The sequence below is a fragment of the Gossypium raimondii genome, chromosome 11 (genome assembly GCF_025698545.1).
Source record: "Gossypium raimondii isolate GPD5lz chromosome 11, ASM2569854v1, whole genome shotgun sequence".
Lineage (NCBI taxonomy): Eukaryota > Viridiplantae > Streptophyta > Magnoliopsida > Malvales > Malvaceae > Gossypium > Gossypium raimondii.
In genome coordinates, this window is record NC_068575.1 from 3,463,777 (window position 1) to 3,479,343 (window position 15,567).

Here is a 15,567-nt window from a genome sequence, read left to right on the forward strand (position 1 = left end):
GCATTTCACTTCCAGGTAGAATAATATCAAACAATTTTCTTGAATTTCCAAATACCTGCAAAATAAACCTCTGGTTGTTTGGTAAGAGACAACCTGAATAATTATAAGACACAGAGAAAAAGAGATATTAACGAACCTTTAGATGTTTTTTCAGCAATGTTAAGGCGTTGATGTTCTCAGCCAATCTGAGGCAATTAACACCTCCTATAGCCAACAAATCACTTGAATTGCAAACTTTTGATGGATTTGCAACTATTTCCAGAGAAGCACAACCATCTATTCTTACAATCGCTATACTTGTTGGAAGCTCAGGCAACGATTTAAGCGCCCTGCAATCTGACAATCTAAGAAATTCAAGCTTGGAAATTCGAGTAACACACGAAGGTATGCTGATAAAGTTGTTACCACCAAGATCAAGGTGTATCAAAGAGGATAACCGAGAAATATCACCAGGAATATCTCCTTCGCAAAGATTGCAGTCCCTTAGATTCAGCCTTGTTAATGAACTCAAACCTAACAACGAAGGCAACGTCAGAGCCATAGAATTTGTCCTTCCTCTTTGGATTACCTTTAACAGAGAAGGAAGTTTTTTTTGCAACTTGGAAGAAGATCCCTTGCACCCATTAAAAGATAGAACTTTAAGATTTTTAAATTGAAAAATGAAGGGTGGTGGTTTTGTCATGGATGTTTCACTTAAGTCAAGCTCCTCCAAGAACTCTATTTGCTGCAAATTCTCTGGCAAATATTCAACTTTATAACAACCAGAAAGATTAAGAGATTTTAAACTTTTACACCCAACTATGCTCCCTGGGAGATCCACAAGGTTCCTGCAATCTTTCAAATTTAACAAAACAAGACTGCTCAGATTTCCAATTGAAATAGGTAGCTCTTTAATGCCCGTCCCATCTAAATAAAGCTCTAGCAGGCATTCCATTTTTCCATCAATCTCTGGAAAGCTTTCAAGATTTGAGCAACCTGAAAGAATTAACTTTTCAAGAGATTCCATTCCAATTTTGATTGGAAGACCTTTAAGACTTTTGCAGTCTTTTAAATTCAAAACTTTAAGTCTTTTGAGACTTCCGATCAAAGAAGGTAGCTCTTTAATGTTTGTCCCATCAAAACAAAGCTCCAACAAACATTCCATTTTCCCATCAATCTCTGGAAAGCTTTCAAGTTTTGAGCAACCTGAAAGAGTTAACCTTTCAAGAGATTCCATTCCAATTCTGGTTGGAAAACTCCTCAGACTTTTGCAGCCTCCTAACTTCAAAAGCTTAAGCCTTGTATGAACTCCAACAGATGGATGGACATATACTAATCTAGTACAACCTTCCAAAACCAAAATTTCAAGATTTGGGGCAGCTGTGACGTCTGGTGCCTTGATCAGGTTTTCCGACCCTTCGAGGTTGAGCACTTTCAACTTATACAGGGGCTGTTGAAAACAATAATAAATTAGAGATAAATGGAGAAAAAATATGGTGAAGCTTATTTTCATTTTTATTCTTCTATGTTCATACCTTCTTCTCGAATTAGAAAACAAAGACAAAATGAGTTAATTCTTACCGTATTTTCCTTCCACAGTTGTTCAATATTGCTATAAGGCAAGAGAAGTACAACAAGATTTTCCGGTTGGAAGCCTAAAGGCAGAGATCTTAAAGAATATCCTGACCATTCTAAAAGTCGTAGCTCATTAGAAAGGTAGGTGAGATCACACCAATTTAGAAGACAATGGACTTTGAGCAATCTTAATCTTTTCATCTTCAAGAAAATATCCCCATTCAAAGTGAGAGTCTTGTTCAATTCCCTGGGCGAACAAGTATAAGAATAAAGCTATATAAAACATAATCTTTGACAGTTAATCACTTCATTGCTTCTTTTTTGAAATACTCATGTCTAACACTCATATCTAAAGTATGTTCAGATGTGGATATAAAGATATAATCCTTCAAGGGCTTTTGAAATATATGAAAAGTTAAGAAAATTTAATATACACATGTCAAATACAACTCACATATAACACTTATATCCTAATTTGAATAACATAGCTTTAAATAAAGAATTGGAGCTGATATTCACAGACACAGAAGGCTAGAAACCATCATATAAACGCAAGAAAGGTGTTTGGCTAAAGAGAGAATGCAAGAAAATAGATACAACTAAATGCAACATTCTTTTTTCAATAATTCATACCACTTTTTTTTTTTAAATATTAAGCATTAAAGAGTTGCCACTTCTTTTAATTATTTTTACAAAAAAAAAAAAACAACAACATTAAAATTATATATAGATATATATGTCATCTTACCAACAACATTAAAATTATATATAGATATATATGTCATCTTACCTTTTATTGTCGATGATTAAGCCTTCAATAATTTCTGTAGCCTAAAAAAATGAAAAGTAAAAATATTACAAAAGCTCATAAAGTTTACATTTATGATTATCATTGCATGTATAGTAAAAACAAGCTAAACAAAACATTCAACTAAAGTAATTCAATGAAATTACATTTTTGTTTATACATATCGTGCATGTCTTATTAATATTTATAATCAACAAATAATTTCTAAATGACACATTTGAAAAATATAAACAACAAATCTACTCATTTTACTTTATCGATATTAATAATAAATACTTCCTAAATATAATAGACTATATATATGTTTTTGTACCAAAGATGTCATTGTTTCAAATTCAACCTCAAATCTAATTAATGCCACATCTTAAAATTAATTGTTTGAATCAATTACGCTATATATATATAATCTTTATGGAACGACTTACAGTTGCTTTTGTTAGCACATGATACACATCTCTTTCCTCCCACAATCTGCAACGTTTTCCAGGTTCATCAATAGATTTTTCCTTAACAATTTTTCTTCCCATTTCTTGTAGCAAGTCATGCATCAACAAGTACTGGTTGTGTCTGTCAGTAGTTAGTAGAGATTTTTTAATAAGAACATCAATTCCAATATCTGGAAAAAACTCACAACCATCCAATACTTTCATTACAAAATCTTTCTTCTCCCTATTAAAGAAGCATGCTATATCTAGAAATATATTCTTCTCCCTTTCTTCCAGTCCATCAAAACTTATTTGAAGTCTGTCAAGAATTTCTTTGTTAGAATCTCTTTCAAGTCTTTCTATTGCACTTTTCCATTGCCTTGCATCTCTATCACACAGAAAAGAACCCAAAACTTCAAGAGCTAAGGGGAGTCCACCAGCATAACCTACGATATGTTTTGCAAGCTCAATGAAATCCTCTTTTGGCGCTGTCTCGCAACCGAAAGCTTTCAAATTGAAAAGATGAAGTGCATCATTGTCTTCCAATGTTGTAGGCTTATACACACCATCAACTCGATAAGATCGGAGCAAATGTTCATCTCTTGTAGTTACAATGATTCTACTCCCTAAACCGAACCAATCACGCTTTCCAACCAAGCATTTCAAGTGTTGTAGGTTATCAACATCATCAAGAACAAGAAGAACTTTTTTGTGAGACAACCTCTGACTAATTATGACTTTCCCTTCATGAACATTGAAAAAATTGAAGCTTTCATCAAACAAGATCTGGGAAAGTAGTTGTTTCTGTAAAGAAACAAGTCCACATTTCTCTGAAACTTCTCGAACATCAGCAAGAAAGCTTTTCCCTTCAAAATGAGGTGACATTTGACTATAAACAACTCTTGCGAGGGTCGTTTTGCCAATGCCACCCATACCACAAATTCCTATGATACGGATATCATCTTCCCCAATTTCTATTTCCGAATGCAAATCGTCCAAGCTTGGACTGATACCAACTAACTCATCATGGTCAATTGGATATGTTTGACATAACTTTGCTGATATTTTTTTAATAATGTCTCCAATAAATTCTGATTCATGCCTACAAAGATATAAATTTTTAATTTTTAATTAAGAAAATTATTGATATGGAAATGAAGTTAAATGATCTAGGAAAAAATTAAGATGTGAACCGCATAGTACTCTATGGAACAAATTTAGGATACACTTGGAGGACTTGATTTTATAGTTTTTCTGGTGTTATTGCCTTATTTGCCTTATAACACTAGAAAATAAAAATTTTCCAATTTTGTCCATATATATAAAAAAGCAGCTAATTCAAAAAAAAAAATTGTAGTCATTGAATTTACAAGTAAATTGAAGAAAAAAAATACCTATTATTTGAGTGCCATCCCTTGATATTAGCCACTTCAGTTAAAGCATTTCTCCACCTTTGGATCTTTGCTTCATCTTCCTTGTATCTCTCTTCATGTTTAGCAAAAGCTGCTTCAACTTTCCCTTTTTGTTTTCTTAAATCAGATGGATCCACGCCATAGAAAATTGGAAATACTTTATGACCATTCTCCCTTTTTTGTTTAACAATCTCAGCTAGTTCCTCCAAGCACCAACCTGAAAAGACATAGTTTTCCGAGAAAACGATTACTGAGCACCATGATTGTTGAATTGCTTTGAAGAGCTCAAGTGAAATCTCTTCACCGGCCTCCAGCTTTGGATCATCCCTGAAAGTGACGATTCCGCTCCTTCTCAAAGCATCATGGAGATGGTCTGTGAAGTTATGACGAGTATCTTCACCTCTAAAACTCAAGAATACGTCATATTCTTTTTGTCTAGGAATAGACGAGGACGTTGAGGGTAACGAGGACATGAGGAAGTCTGAGAAGGAAAAAGGTATGGCGATCTAGTTTGGGAAAACCAGAAAATAAGGTGGGTCAATATGCAGAAAGAAACTAGAAACAGACCAAGTATAGGAGCATCAAGAAAGGGAAAGCGGACACAGGTTTGTAAGCAATTTCTCTGTACATGTCCTGCCTTTTTTTTTCTTCAAAACGAATCCCCATAATAATCGATATGAAAAGGTGTAGTGGTGGAAGTTTGGTGACAAGTGAAAATGACGGTGTTTTCCAGGAAGAATCGTTGACGGTGGGGGCAGAATTGGTTGCTTTGTCCACGAAGCGTAGGCTACTTTAATTATAAAAGCCCCTTTAATAACCATTTTTCTTTTTCCTTTGTTTTTGGTTCAAACTTCAAACACCTTTTTCTTTTCCGTGTGGAAAGTGTCAAGAAAAGACAATTGGATCCAAACGATTTCCAAACTCAATCATCAAACGAACATAAAGTGTCAAGTAAGTACATCTTTTTACAACTGGAAATTTTGGGCTAATTGCAGTCGGGTTAAGCTGGAAAAATCGGCCCAACAATACAAAAACCCTATTCTTTTTACAGTATTCAGCCCAAAGCAAAAGCAAATAAAAAAGAAAAATCCCTCTGCGACAGGAAAACAACAAACAAAAACTAAATCAATGAAAGGGAGGTCCAATGTGATCCCGTTCAAGACTGTCTCTTAGCTAGTCTGGTAAATCTTCTACTATGTCTGGTAAAAATGAGAATGGAAGATCAAAATGAAAAGAATAAAGCTTGAATGAAAACATACGAATAAACAAAACAATAAAATTAATGAAAGAAAAGAGATGATAATTTGTATCACACTCAGAAAATATTTATTCAGTAACTACTCTACAATGAACAAAATTGAAAGCCTTCATAAATAGGCAATCAATTATTTTGCCATCAAGGTGAGAGAGTTATCAGTTATGGTATATATAAAAATGAAGAAGGAAGCATGAAATAAATTAAAGGAAAAGGTGAATAACATATTAACTATATATGAGCTATAGTTTAATGTGTAATTGTATACATGAAATTTTGATTTCATCCAATTCTTGTAAATTACTAATACAATTATAGATATATAATATTATTTTATGTTTATATATTGCATATATAAATAATTATATTTATTCAATATCAAAATAAATTGATGCATTTATTTCTTTAAATGTGTATGATTAAATCAAAATTAAAGTGCATATATAATTTTGAGATTTATCTCAAAATTCAATAGAAATACTATAAATAAACTTTAAAATATAATATTTTATCTAGATTAAGAAAATTGGGCTCTTTAAAAGAAAAAAAAAAAAGAAGAAGAAAACTTCCCAAGGTATTTCAAAAGAATAACACCATTCAAATTTTGATATTCAAAATATAAGAGATACCTTGTACAAAAAGGATTGACAAGTGAGATTTCGATGCATATTGAGAGAGAGCAACATGATTTCTGACCATATTGTAAAAGAGGTTGGCAATGATACTAGTCGATTAATTATTCTCGAGGAGCCTCCACCCTTTATGAGACATATTGTGATAGGAGACAAGCAGCGAGCAATATTATTAGGTGCAGGAGAATAATGATTTCTCTTATATTTTAGACTTGTACTAAAATTTCTTTATTATAAAAAAATTATAAGAGATAAATTAGAAGTGATTACAAAATTTTATTTCAAAAAAAAAAGTTAACATAGTTAATAAGTAAAAATATAAAATATAAAAAGAATTAATTAAATTTTTATATTTTATCCCTATTTTAAAAGATCATATGTCTACATAATTCAATATAAGCATTTTAAAAATTCAATAAAAATACTAAAATTAACATTTAAAATGAATTAATTAAATTGAATTATAACTTTTATCTAGATTAAAAATTAATATTTTAAAAATTTTATCAAATTATTAAAAAAATAGCAACATTTTGATATTAAAAAGAGATAAATTAAAAGGCATTTGAAGTATTAAAATATTAATTTAATTTTCAATGTTTTTTACTTAAAAACTCACCAAAAACTCATTTTTCTATTCAAAATTATTAAAGTATTAAAATTTTTTTACATTAATATTTAAATGTTTTATAATTTAATTTTAAAAATATTTTTATTATTTAAATTGAATTCAGGCAGCCACCTTGAGACATAAAAAACCTTGTCTAAGCTTAGTCTGACCAGGTTTATTGGGTCGGGTAGGTTGCTAACCCATGGATAGGTTTATTAATTTACTCCATAAATAGTAATTAGGTCCCTCCAAACTTTGAGTTATTTGTTCCGTCCATATTAAATCAAATTTGAACAATTTTATTTTCAATCAAATTAATATTATACATCAAAAATATTTTTTGTACATTTATTTATAAAGTATATAAAATATTAGTATAAAATAATTTTAATTAATGATATAAACTCTGAATCGGCCTAACTTAGATCGAGCTCAAACAATAATTTTTATGCCACGGGTCAAACTGAATTCATTTTAAATAATACAAATTATTTTTAAAATTGAATTTAATTATAAAATATTAATATTAAAATATTTTTAAAATTTTATTAAATTTTGAACTTTTAAATAGGTTTTTTGGGCTAGTCAAATTGAAAACGAGCCTAGGCTTGAAATTTGTTTGGACCCAAGCAATGACCCATGGGTCTAGGTTAATAATACTATTTTTTTTTGAATTTTTGAAAATTTTTATTGTAAATACAAAAAATAACTTTTGTTTTGAATATCTTGTTAAGTGGATGTCCATCATAATCAAGATAAAGTTTTAAATTACTTTAAATTCTAATAGTTATTAGAATTAGATCTCTATTTCTTTTACACTTCTTATGCCTATAAATAGAGACTCTGATGAATCATTATGATCATCTCCTTTGATCAATAAAGTACATTCTCTATTACTTTCATATTTTTTTGTTCTTTATTCTCTCAATCTCTCTTTATTTTATAACACGTTATCAGCACGATGATTCTCTATTTTTTTTCAAAATCCTTCGAAGTCGTCCCACAAATTAAATCCTTTTTCACCTTAAACTTTCACCCTTACAATTTCATCTTTGGGATGTTGAAAGATTCAATCTCAGAATGGATTATAGTTCTTATTCTCAATCTTTGATTTATTGTACAAGCATGGGTAAAATATAGATTTGGTAAGAAACTTTTATATTTCAACCATATTTTCTTTTTCAATTAAGGCATGACTGCTATTAATTTTTATTTGACATAAATTTCATATTATGATGGTATTTGATTTTGTCTTTCTACGTTAAATTTTTTATATAAAAGACATAATTGTTGATTACATATATTTGCTATTAATATGATATGTTTTCTATTTTGTGGTAAATAATTGTTTTTGAATTTTTTAATTAAGTTATATTATGCATAATATTTAGATGTTTAAAAATTTGATTATTAAATTCTTGTTATTAAATATTCTTGAAATTTTATTAAAATTATGTTGAAAAGTGTTATTAACCTACCATTGTTGATTAAAGGAAATTTGATAGGATCTATTGAGTGTTATTAACTTGCTAATGTTGAATGATTGTATGCTATCTTTTAAATTGAACTTATAAATATTTTATTAGAGCAATATAAGATTTTATAACATATATGTGGTATTGAAATTTGGTACAATGTGTATCGGATAATTTTCAAGCATAGTACATGAAAATTTTAATTATTTATTAAATATTTTACTATTAGATTATAAATGTTATTACGAAAACTAAGTTGTTTTACTATTTGTAATAGTAGTCATGATAATAGTTAAGGTGATGACGATGATTTTAAAAATCTTCGTATATTTTATTATGTTTGATTTATTATATCATGTTTATTTTAATTGGATTCTAATAATGACAATATGAATAGATAGATTTTGATTTAAAATCTCACGCATGTTTGCGATGGTGATTATGAAATAAAGAATCTATTAGAATATTTATAAGTTCGTCCTATTAGATTTGTTGCATTCCCAAGTGAATGTATACATAAAGAAAATAATATACTCATGGACCACTAAAATGGAAACATAGTAATAAAAAGAGAATAATGAGAGTTCTCAAGAAAACTCTTCAAAGAGTAAAGATAACTTATGTTATTAATATGATATGAAAGATTATTGGCCATATATGTGGCATATGCCCAAATATTTTGTTTCATAATATTTTTGAGAAAATATGTGAGAATATAGTTATAAATTCTATCATTATAGATAGAAAATATTTATCTTATTTGGCACTAAAACAAACAAATATTATTCTAATATTTGATAGTACAAAATTAGTCGAAAGCTCCAAAAGAGCTAATATATTAATATCTTATGATGGTTAATACATTAATTTTAAAAGATATTTATAATGGATATTATATTGAGATTGTGAATGAAGATAAATATCTATTTTGAAAGGTTAAGAAAAGAGAGGATTGAGTTATTGATTACTCTTGTTATTAAATTGAATTGATTGTGATTATCTTTGTGATATTCATAATTTTTGTTATGAATATCTTGGTGGATGTCCATCATGATCAAGATAAAATTTTAATATATTTTATTAAATTTTAATATCTTGAATTGGTTGCTTTTTCTTTTCCGTGTGGAAAGTGTCAAGAAAAGACAATTGGATCCTAACAATTTCCAAACTCAATCATCAAACGAACATAAAGTGTCAAGTAATTACATCTTTTTACAACTGGAAATTTTGGGCTAATTGCAGCCGGGTTAAGCTGGAAAAATCGGCCCAATAATACAAAAACCCTTTTCTTTTTACAATATTCAGCCCAAAGCAAAAGCAAATAAAAAAGAAAACCCCTCTGCTTTGAACCTCAGCCAACAGTCCCTCTGCGTCATGAGATTATGTTAATTTACGTGCTATACATATCAAGCTAATAAATTATACATACTTCCTATTATAATTGGTTTTTGATCAAGAGCTAAATATTTCTCATCTTTAAATTTTTGTATGTGCATATATGTTCCAATTGCTCCACCATAACGCACAAAGATGAGTGAATCCTCAAAGAAAGTTAGGCATATAGATTATTAGATGTTTTGAATGTATTCAAGATTTAATTATGACAAGGTTTGTGATTACAATTTTGATTTGATAGTTTTCCTAACATTAGGGGAGAGAAATAATAACTTGTAATGAGTTAGGGGGATAGTAATTTGAACCAGAAGTTCAACAATGATAACTCATTACAAGTTAACTATCAGATGTATTTACAAAATTAATGAGAATAACCAAGTTAATATTTTAATTTGAACCAAAGTTCCAGTAAGACAATCAGTTAGAATAAATAATAGATTGATCGGTTCCAAAGATAAAAATTCTTCTAAATGGCCATATAGTGGAGGCGGGTACTCTAGAAGAGACCCAATACATAACTAATAAGCAAAAATTCAGAAAAGATTCAAGTACTTGAAATTGAATTTTAAAATAATGAAAATAAGAGATCTCAATAAGTTATGTCAATTCGAGAAAATGTGGAACCGAATAATAAAAGTGGTCGACAATGATTTTGCATGCACCATTATTATTGAAATAATGAAATAAAAGGAAGATCTTAAATAAATCTATTGAGAAATATAGATATAGAATAAATTGATCAAAATAGAAAGACGCAACTTGAGTACAATTAAATTCGTGAAGTTTTTGGACTAGCAGTCCAAATATCTAAAGGTATAAAGCCAGTGAATGTGCAATTGAAGTAGTTTTGCAAAAGCGGAATAAAAATATGAAGTTTTTTTTGTGGTGAATGCAATAACCTTTAGATATATTATTAAATTGACAATTCATAAAAAATTAACTTGTGTTTAAAGATTATTGTTACAACCTTTTATGAATCACTATATAAAATAACACAAAATTATAAATAATGAGGGCTAAAATATTATTTTACCTTTTATTACAATCAAATCAATCCGAAACTAACAGATGGACCAAAATTTTTTAAGTAGGAAAAGTATAGAGACTCAATATCTCAAATTAAAGTATATTGACTGAATTTTAAATTTAAAAGAGTACAAGGATCTTAGGTAATAGATTTGGATAAACTAAAAAATAGTCACCAATTCATACTTTTGGTTCTATTTTCGTCAAACATCTATTATTTTTTTCGATTTAGTCACTATACTTTTCAAAATTAAATATTTTTAATCACTGTCAAATTAGTTACCATAAGTTGATTGAGGAAAAGCTGGGCTTTATTATGGATAATGCATATTCAGTGAAGTTTATTAATTGCTCATATGTGGTTTAAATGTGCCAAAGATCTCTGTATTTTTTAACTTTAAAATTTAGTGCTATTCAGTGCTACATATAGGCTGAGAACATCGATGCCTTAACATTGCTGAAAAACCATCTAAAGGTTCGTTAATATCTTTGGTTCTTTCACAGTCTCATAATTATTCATGGTTTTAGTTACCAATCAAGTAGAGGTTTATTTTGCAGGTATCTGGAAATTCAAGAAAAATGTTTGATATTATTATTCCTGGAAGTGAAATCCCGGAATGGTTTAGTCAACAAAGAGATGACTCTTCGATTAAGATAGAGTTGCCTCTGGAAGTTTGGAATGATAGTCAATGGATGGGAGTTGCTTCGTGCTGCATTTTTGTTAGTGATGATGCTTCAAGGGTTCAGGGACTCGTGTGTACAACTGTTATCCATGATAGATATTCTAGACAAGCCAAATGCACTCAATCTAATTTCCAGGGTAGAAATCCTCGAGAGGTCATTTGGAATCTCCGGACATTCTCGCCTGATGAACAGCCCCGTAATGAAGGATTTCATTCGTTATTTCTCGTGTGACATGTTGTATGTACTTTCAGATTGGTTAGATCAGGAATGCGATGAACTTGAGTTGTTTTTCGAAAGATATGGCAGTGTTAAGGTGAAGAAGTGTGGCATGTTAGAATAGTGTATGAGTGTTGTGCAAATTTCGAAGATTTTCATCAACGCTCTGCTGATGATGGATCAATAGGTGATATCTATGAACTGTCTTCCGGAATACATAACAGTGATAAGGTGAAGAAGTGTGGTGTTAGAAAGGTGTTTAAGAGAGATTTGGAAGAAACACAAGAGCTGCATAGCAGTCAGTGTTGTGCAAATTTTGAAGATATCCATCAACACACTGCTGATGATGGATCAATAGGTAACGGTTCCCTTATAAAGCAAAAACATAATTAATATCTATGAGGAGATGGATGAAGGGCCACGACCAAAACGTATGCAAAACATTTTCAATTCCATAATGGGCAGACTGGGGAAGAAGAACTAATCCTGGTAAACAACTTCATTACTATTAATTATTTCTTTTAGACTTTTTTAATCTAGGGTAGTATTTATAGTTTTTTTTTTATTTCATTTAAATTTACTCCACAACAAATGAGATATAATCTTTAATGTAATTAATTTAAAATTTTTGAACGTTAGAACATACGAACTCATATTCTATGCATAACATTGTTTCCTTTTGTTCAAATTGTTAGAAACCAAGTATGTGTTAAATGTGATATATGTCTAGTTTAATCTTTTAAAGTTGTTTTATATATTTAAAAGATTAATTATATTCATACGTTTATATATAACAAATATTAAATAAGAATAATATAAGTATAATGTTATATGAATAATATAATAAGAATAATATCTTTGTTGATTATACTTTTAAAACGTTTCATATAAATTCATTTTCTAATTATAAATATTAAACAATAGTTATTCTATATGTATAAAAAAGTAATTCAGCCACTGTAAATCGAAATAAACTTTGCTCATATATATATATATAATGTAATAAATGAAAAGGTTTGCTTTCCAGAACTACACTCCCTTGTGTACTGCAGCTTAAATTCATTTACATTGCCCATTATCATTGAACAAAATCTTCTACTTGGAAGTTCCTTGAATGCCAAACTTTCACCAGAAATTAGGTCCTTGAGAGATCCCTCAAGTCAAATGTCTACTCATAATTCAACAAAGGAAACATGACTACAGAAATGGGTTCAACGTAGTTCACCTCATCACTAGAACTTAGACTCCCTAAAGTTCCGGTTGTTAAATGAATGAATTTTTTAGTCATTTTTTAACTGAATTGGTATGATGAGTCAATTGTATTGACTTCCTATTAATTTATGATGCTAATTTAATCAAGAGCTTAAATATAGTGTGTATATATATATATATATGAAAATTATTTTAGAATTTTACATATTTAAAATAGGATTAGTAATTGAACCAATCAAATTATCGGTTTTTGGTCTGATTAATTTATCTGATTAAATTAAATAAATTATTAAGAATATTAAAGAATAGAGTGCTAATCGGTTGAACCATAGGAGTTGAGAGTATTTAGAATTTAATACAGTGATTTAAAAGTAGAATACTGGTTTTGGTTGTATAGGAGGAAATGCAACATAGGTTTGTAGTTGCTTGCTAGAAATCAAATCCAAATTAGGCCTAATTAGAACTGTTTAGTTGGGCCTAAAATTCTGTTCAAAAAATAAACTTGGGTAAAATAATTAGATTGGTTTAAAATATAAATTAAACTTGAATTTTAATATTGATGAAATTGGCTTGATTTGTTTTATATTTTTGTAATATAATTTTATTTTATTTGTATGTATTATATATAAAATTATATGTATAATAATACGGTATTATAAAAACATTAAAATATATCTTGTCAAAATTTAAAATTTTAATAAAGAAAAATATTTAATTACATATATATATTAAAATAATATGTGCTGTCTTAGAAAATACTTGAATATTTAAATTTTATAAATATGGATGAATTTGAGATAATTTTTAATTTCATATTTCAATTAAACTGAGATTAAATAAATATAAGATGTATTAATATCATGTATAATCTCGGCTCAACCTAACCCGCCCAATCCATTTCTACCTTGCAAAGGTTGAATCCTATAATTAATGTATTTATATAATGGTATAGAGGCTTTTCTATATTTAGATTTATGACACACTGATTATGTGGCTGAAAAAAATTATGTAGCAAATATATTTATTAAAAAGTCATATAAAAATCATGATTGTTGGAATCAAATTGGATCAGTTGGACCATTGGACTAGAACAAGCTAGTATATTGATTCAAACAAAGGTGTTGAACCCAATTTTGAGTAAATCGTTCAGAATTAATTAAACAATTCTTTTTTATTGTTTATACTTATTATATATATTTTAAATTTTATAATTTAAAATATTTAATTAAATCTAGATCGATGGTCTAAACTATTGAACCACCGCCTGGTTTTAGAAACCATGATAAAAACAAAATGATCCTTTGATTGTAATAATAAAATTAAAAGTTTAATATGTATCATAATTATTTTTATTGATCTATAAAATATAAAAAGATAAAATATCATTATGATAATATAACTTGCTTTATAAAAAGAATATACTAAAATGAAACTTGAAACTTGATTGATGGGAGAAACTTTTATATATATATATATATATATATATATATTCAATAAACTGCTTGAAATTTAATGAGATCCTACACATTTTCTATCTGCTTTCGTTTTCAACGTCAACTTAAATCTGTTAATGAAATCCTTCGATTTTAATTTCATGCTTATAATTTTAAATTCAGTTTTATTATTTTTATTTTTACAAAATTAAATAAAATATAAATTAATTTTTTGTTACGTTATTTCATCAAAGTTCTTATCAATGTGAAATTTTATAATAAATATTTATATTAAATTCTTCTTTGCCTCCCAAGTCAGATATGCCCTTCTCATTCAAACAGTAATTATACTTGTGAAAGAAGAAACTAAAAAAAGACTGCAGTTTCTTAGGCAAATTCCGGGAAGTACACATCATAACATAAATCATGAAAGGCTATATTCCAGTAAATTTGGTTCTCCCCTATTCACACAAAACCTTTACCCCCGTTTTTTCCATATATATATATATATATATATATATAAGAGACATCTCTTCCTCATTACCCAATATATCCCTTCCCTGAAAACAACTTGGCGATTTTCCAGCTCTCGTTCCCATCTGTAGTTTGGTAGCAGCTATTTGAGAGTCTCAATGGATCAGTTTATTTGTGAATGTAAAAGTTGCCATTGTCATTGTCAGTGTCACTGTCATCTTCGCTTTTATTTTGTAATTCTGATATTTTCGTGGATAAGAAAGGTTATCGAAATCATACTGAGAGTGGTGATCAGGAAATTGTTGACGAGAAGGCAATAATCTACATTGCGTATATGTTTGATATCTATATAGGATTATGTAAGTAGGATGCCTTTGTTTTACTATGTACCAAAACCTTTTTATTGTTTGCAATTAAACAACTAATGTAACTTTAAAGTTGGATTTAGCTTTATAATTGATTCGGTATATGGATACAGAAGAGTGAGGCATTGTTTTTCAAACACATAAGGACTGAAAGGTAATAAAAATGAATGAAATTTTCTAACAAGACAGAACAACATTGGGTTACAGAGATAGGCAATGTTGTTGCAAATACTATCAATTCTCTGTCCTATAGGGAAGAAACTTAAGTATAAACTTGGGTCTTTTGCTATCACCTTCGTCTTTCCCGATAATTGGTCAACCGGTTTAATACATTTTCATCCAATTCGGTTAGACCTATCTAATGGTAGAGTTACCAGATTAATCCTCAATATTTTAGAAATTTTAAAATATTAAGCTCGAAAATTAAACTTAAATAAAAACATTAAGCCCCTTTTAAAATATTTTCCGAGCAAGCTACTTTTCAATTTCATTATATCTTTTGCTCAACTTCAAAACTAATAAAAGCGATTGACAAAAATATTTTAATTTATAGAAAATTTCTATTAAATTTTCATTATAAAACTCTTTCTC

The 15,567-nt window shown here is 28.7% G+C and overlaps 1 protein-coding gene across 2 annotated transcripts in view; it reads right to left on the reverse strand.

Moving 5' to 3' along the window:
- LOC105761262 (disease resistance protein RPV1) overlaps positions 1–4,984 on the reverse strand; it is a 19,813-nt gene extending 14,829 nt beyond the window's left edge. The window contains exons 1-6 of one of the 2 annotated variants that reach the window (XM_052623420.1): positions 4,182–4,982; positions 2,788–3,889; positions 2,345–2,385; positions 1,561–1,801; positions 137–1,429; positions 1–55 (exon numbers count right to left, since the gene is read on the reverse strand). The exon at positions 1–55 is cut by the window's left edge and continues 702 nt beyond it. In XM_052623420.1, coding sequence (XP_052479380.1) covers positions 1–55; positions 137–1,429; positions 1,561–1,801; positions 2,345–2,385; positions 2,788–3,889; positions 4,182–4,672 — 3,223 coding nt within the window. In that variant the 5' untranslated portion in view covers positions 4,673–4,982. Of the gene's footprint in view, positions 56–136; positions 1,430–1,560; positions 1,802–2,344; positions 2,386–2,787; positions 3,890–4,181 lie in introns of both variants that reach the window. The other variant, XM_052623421.1, reaches the window with a different exon arrangement.
- Between the last annotated feature and the right edge of the window lie 10,583 nt (positions 4,985–15,567).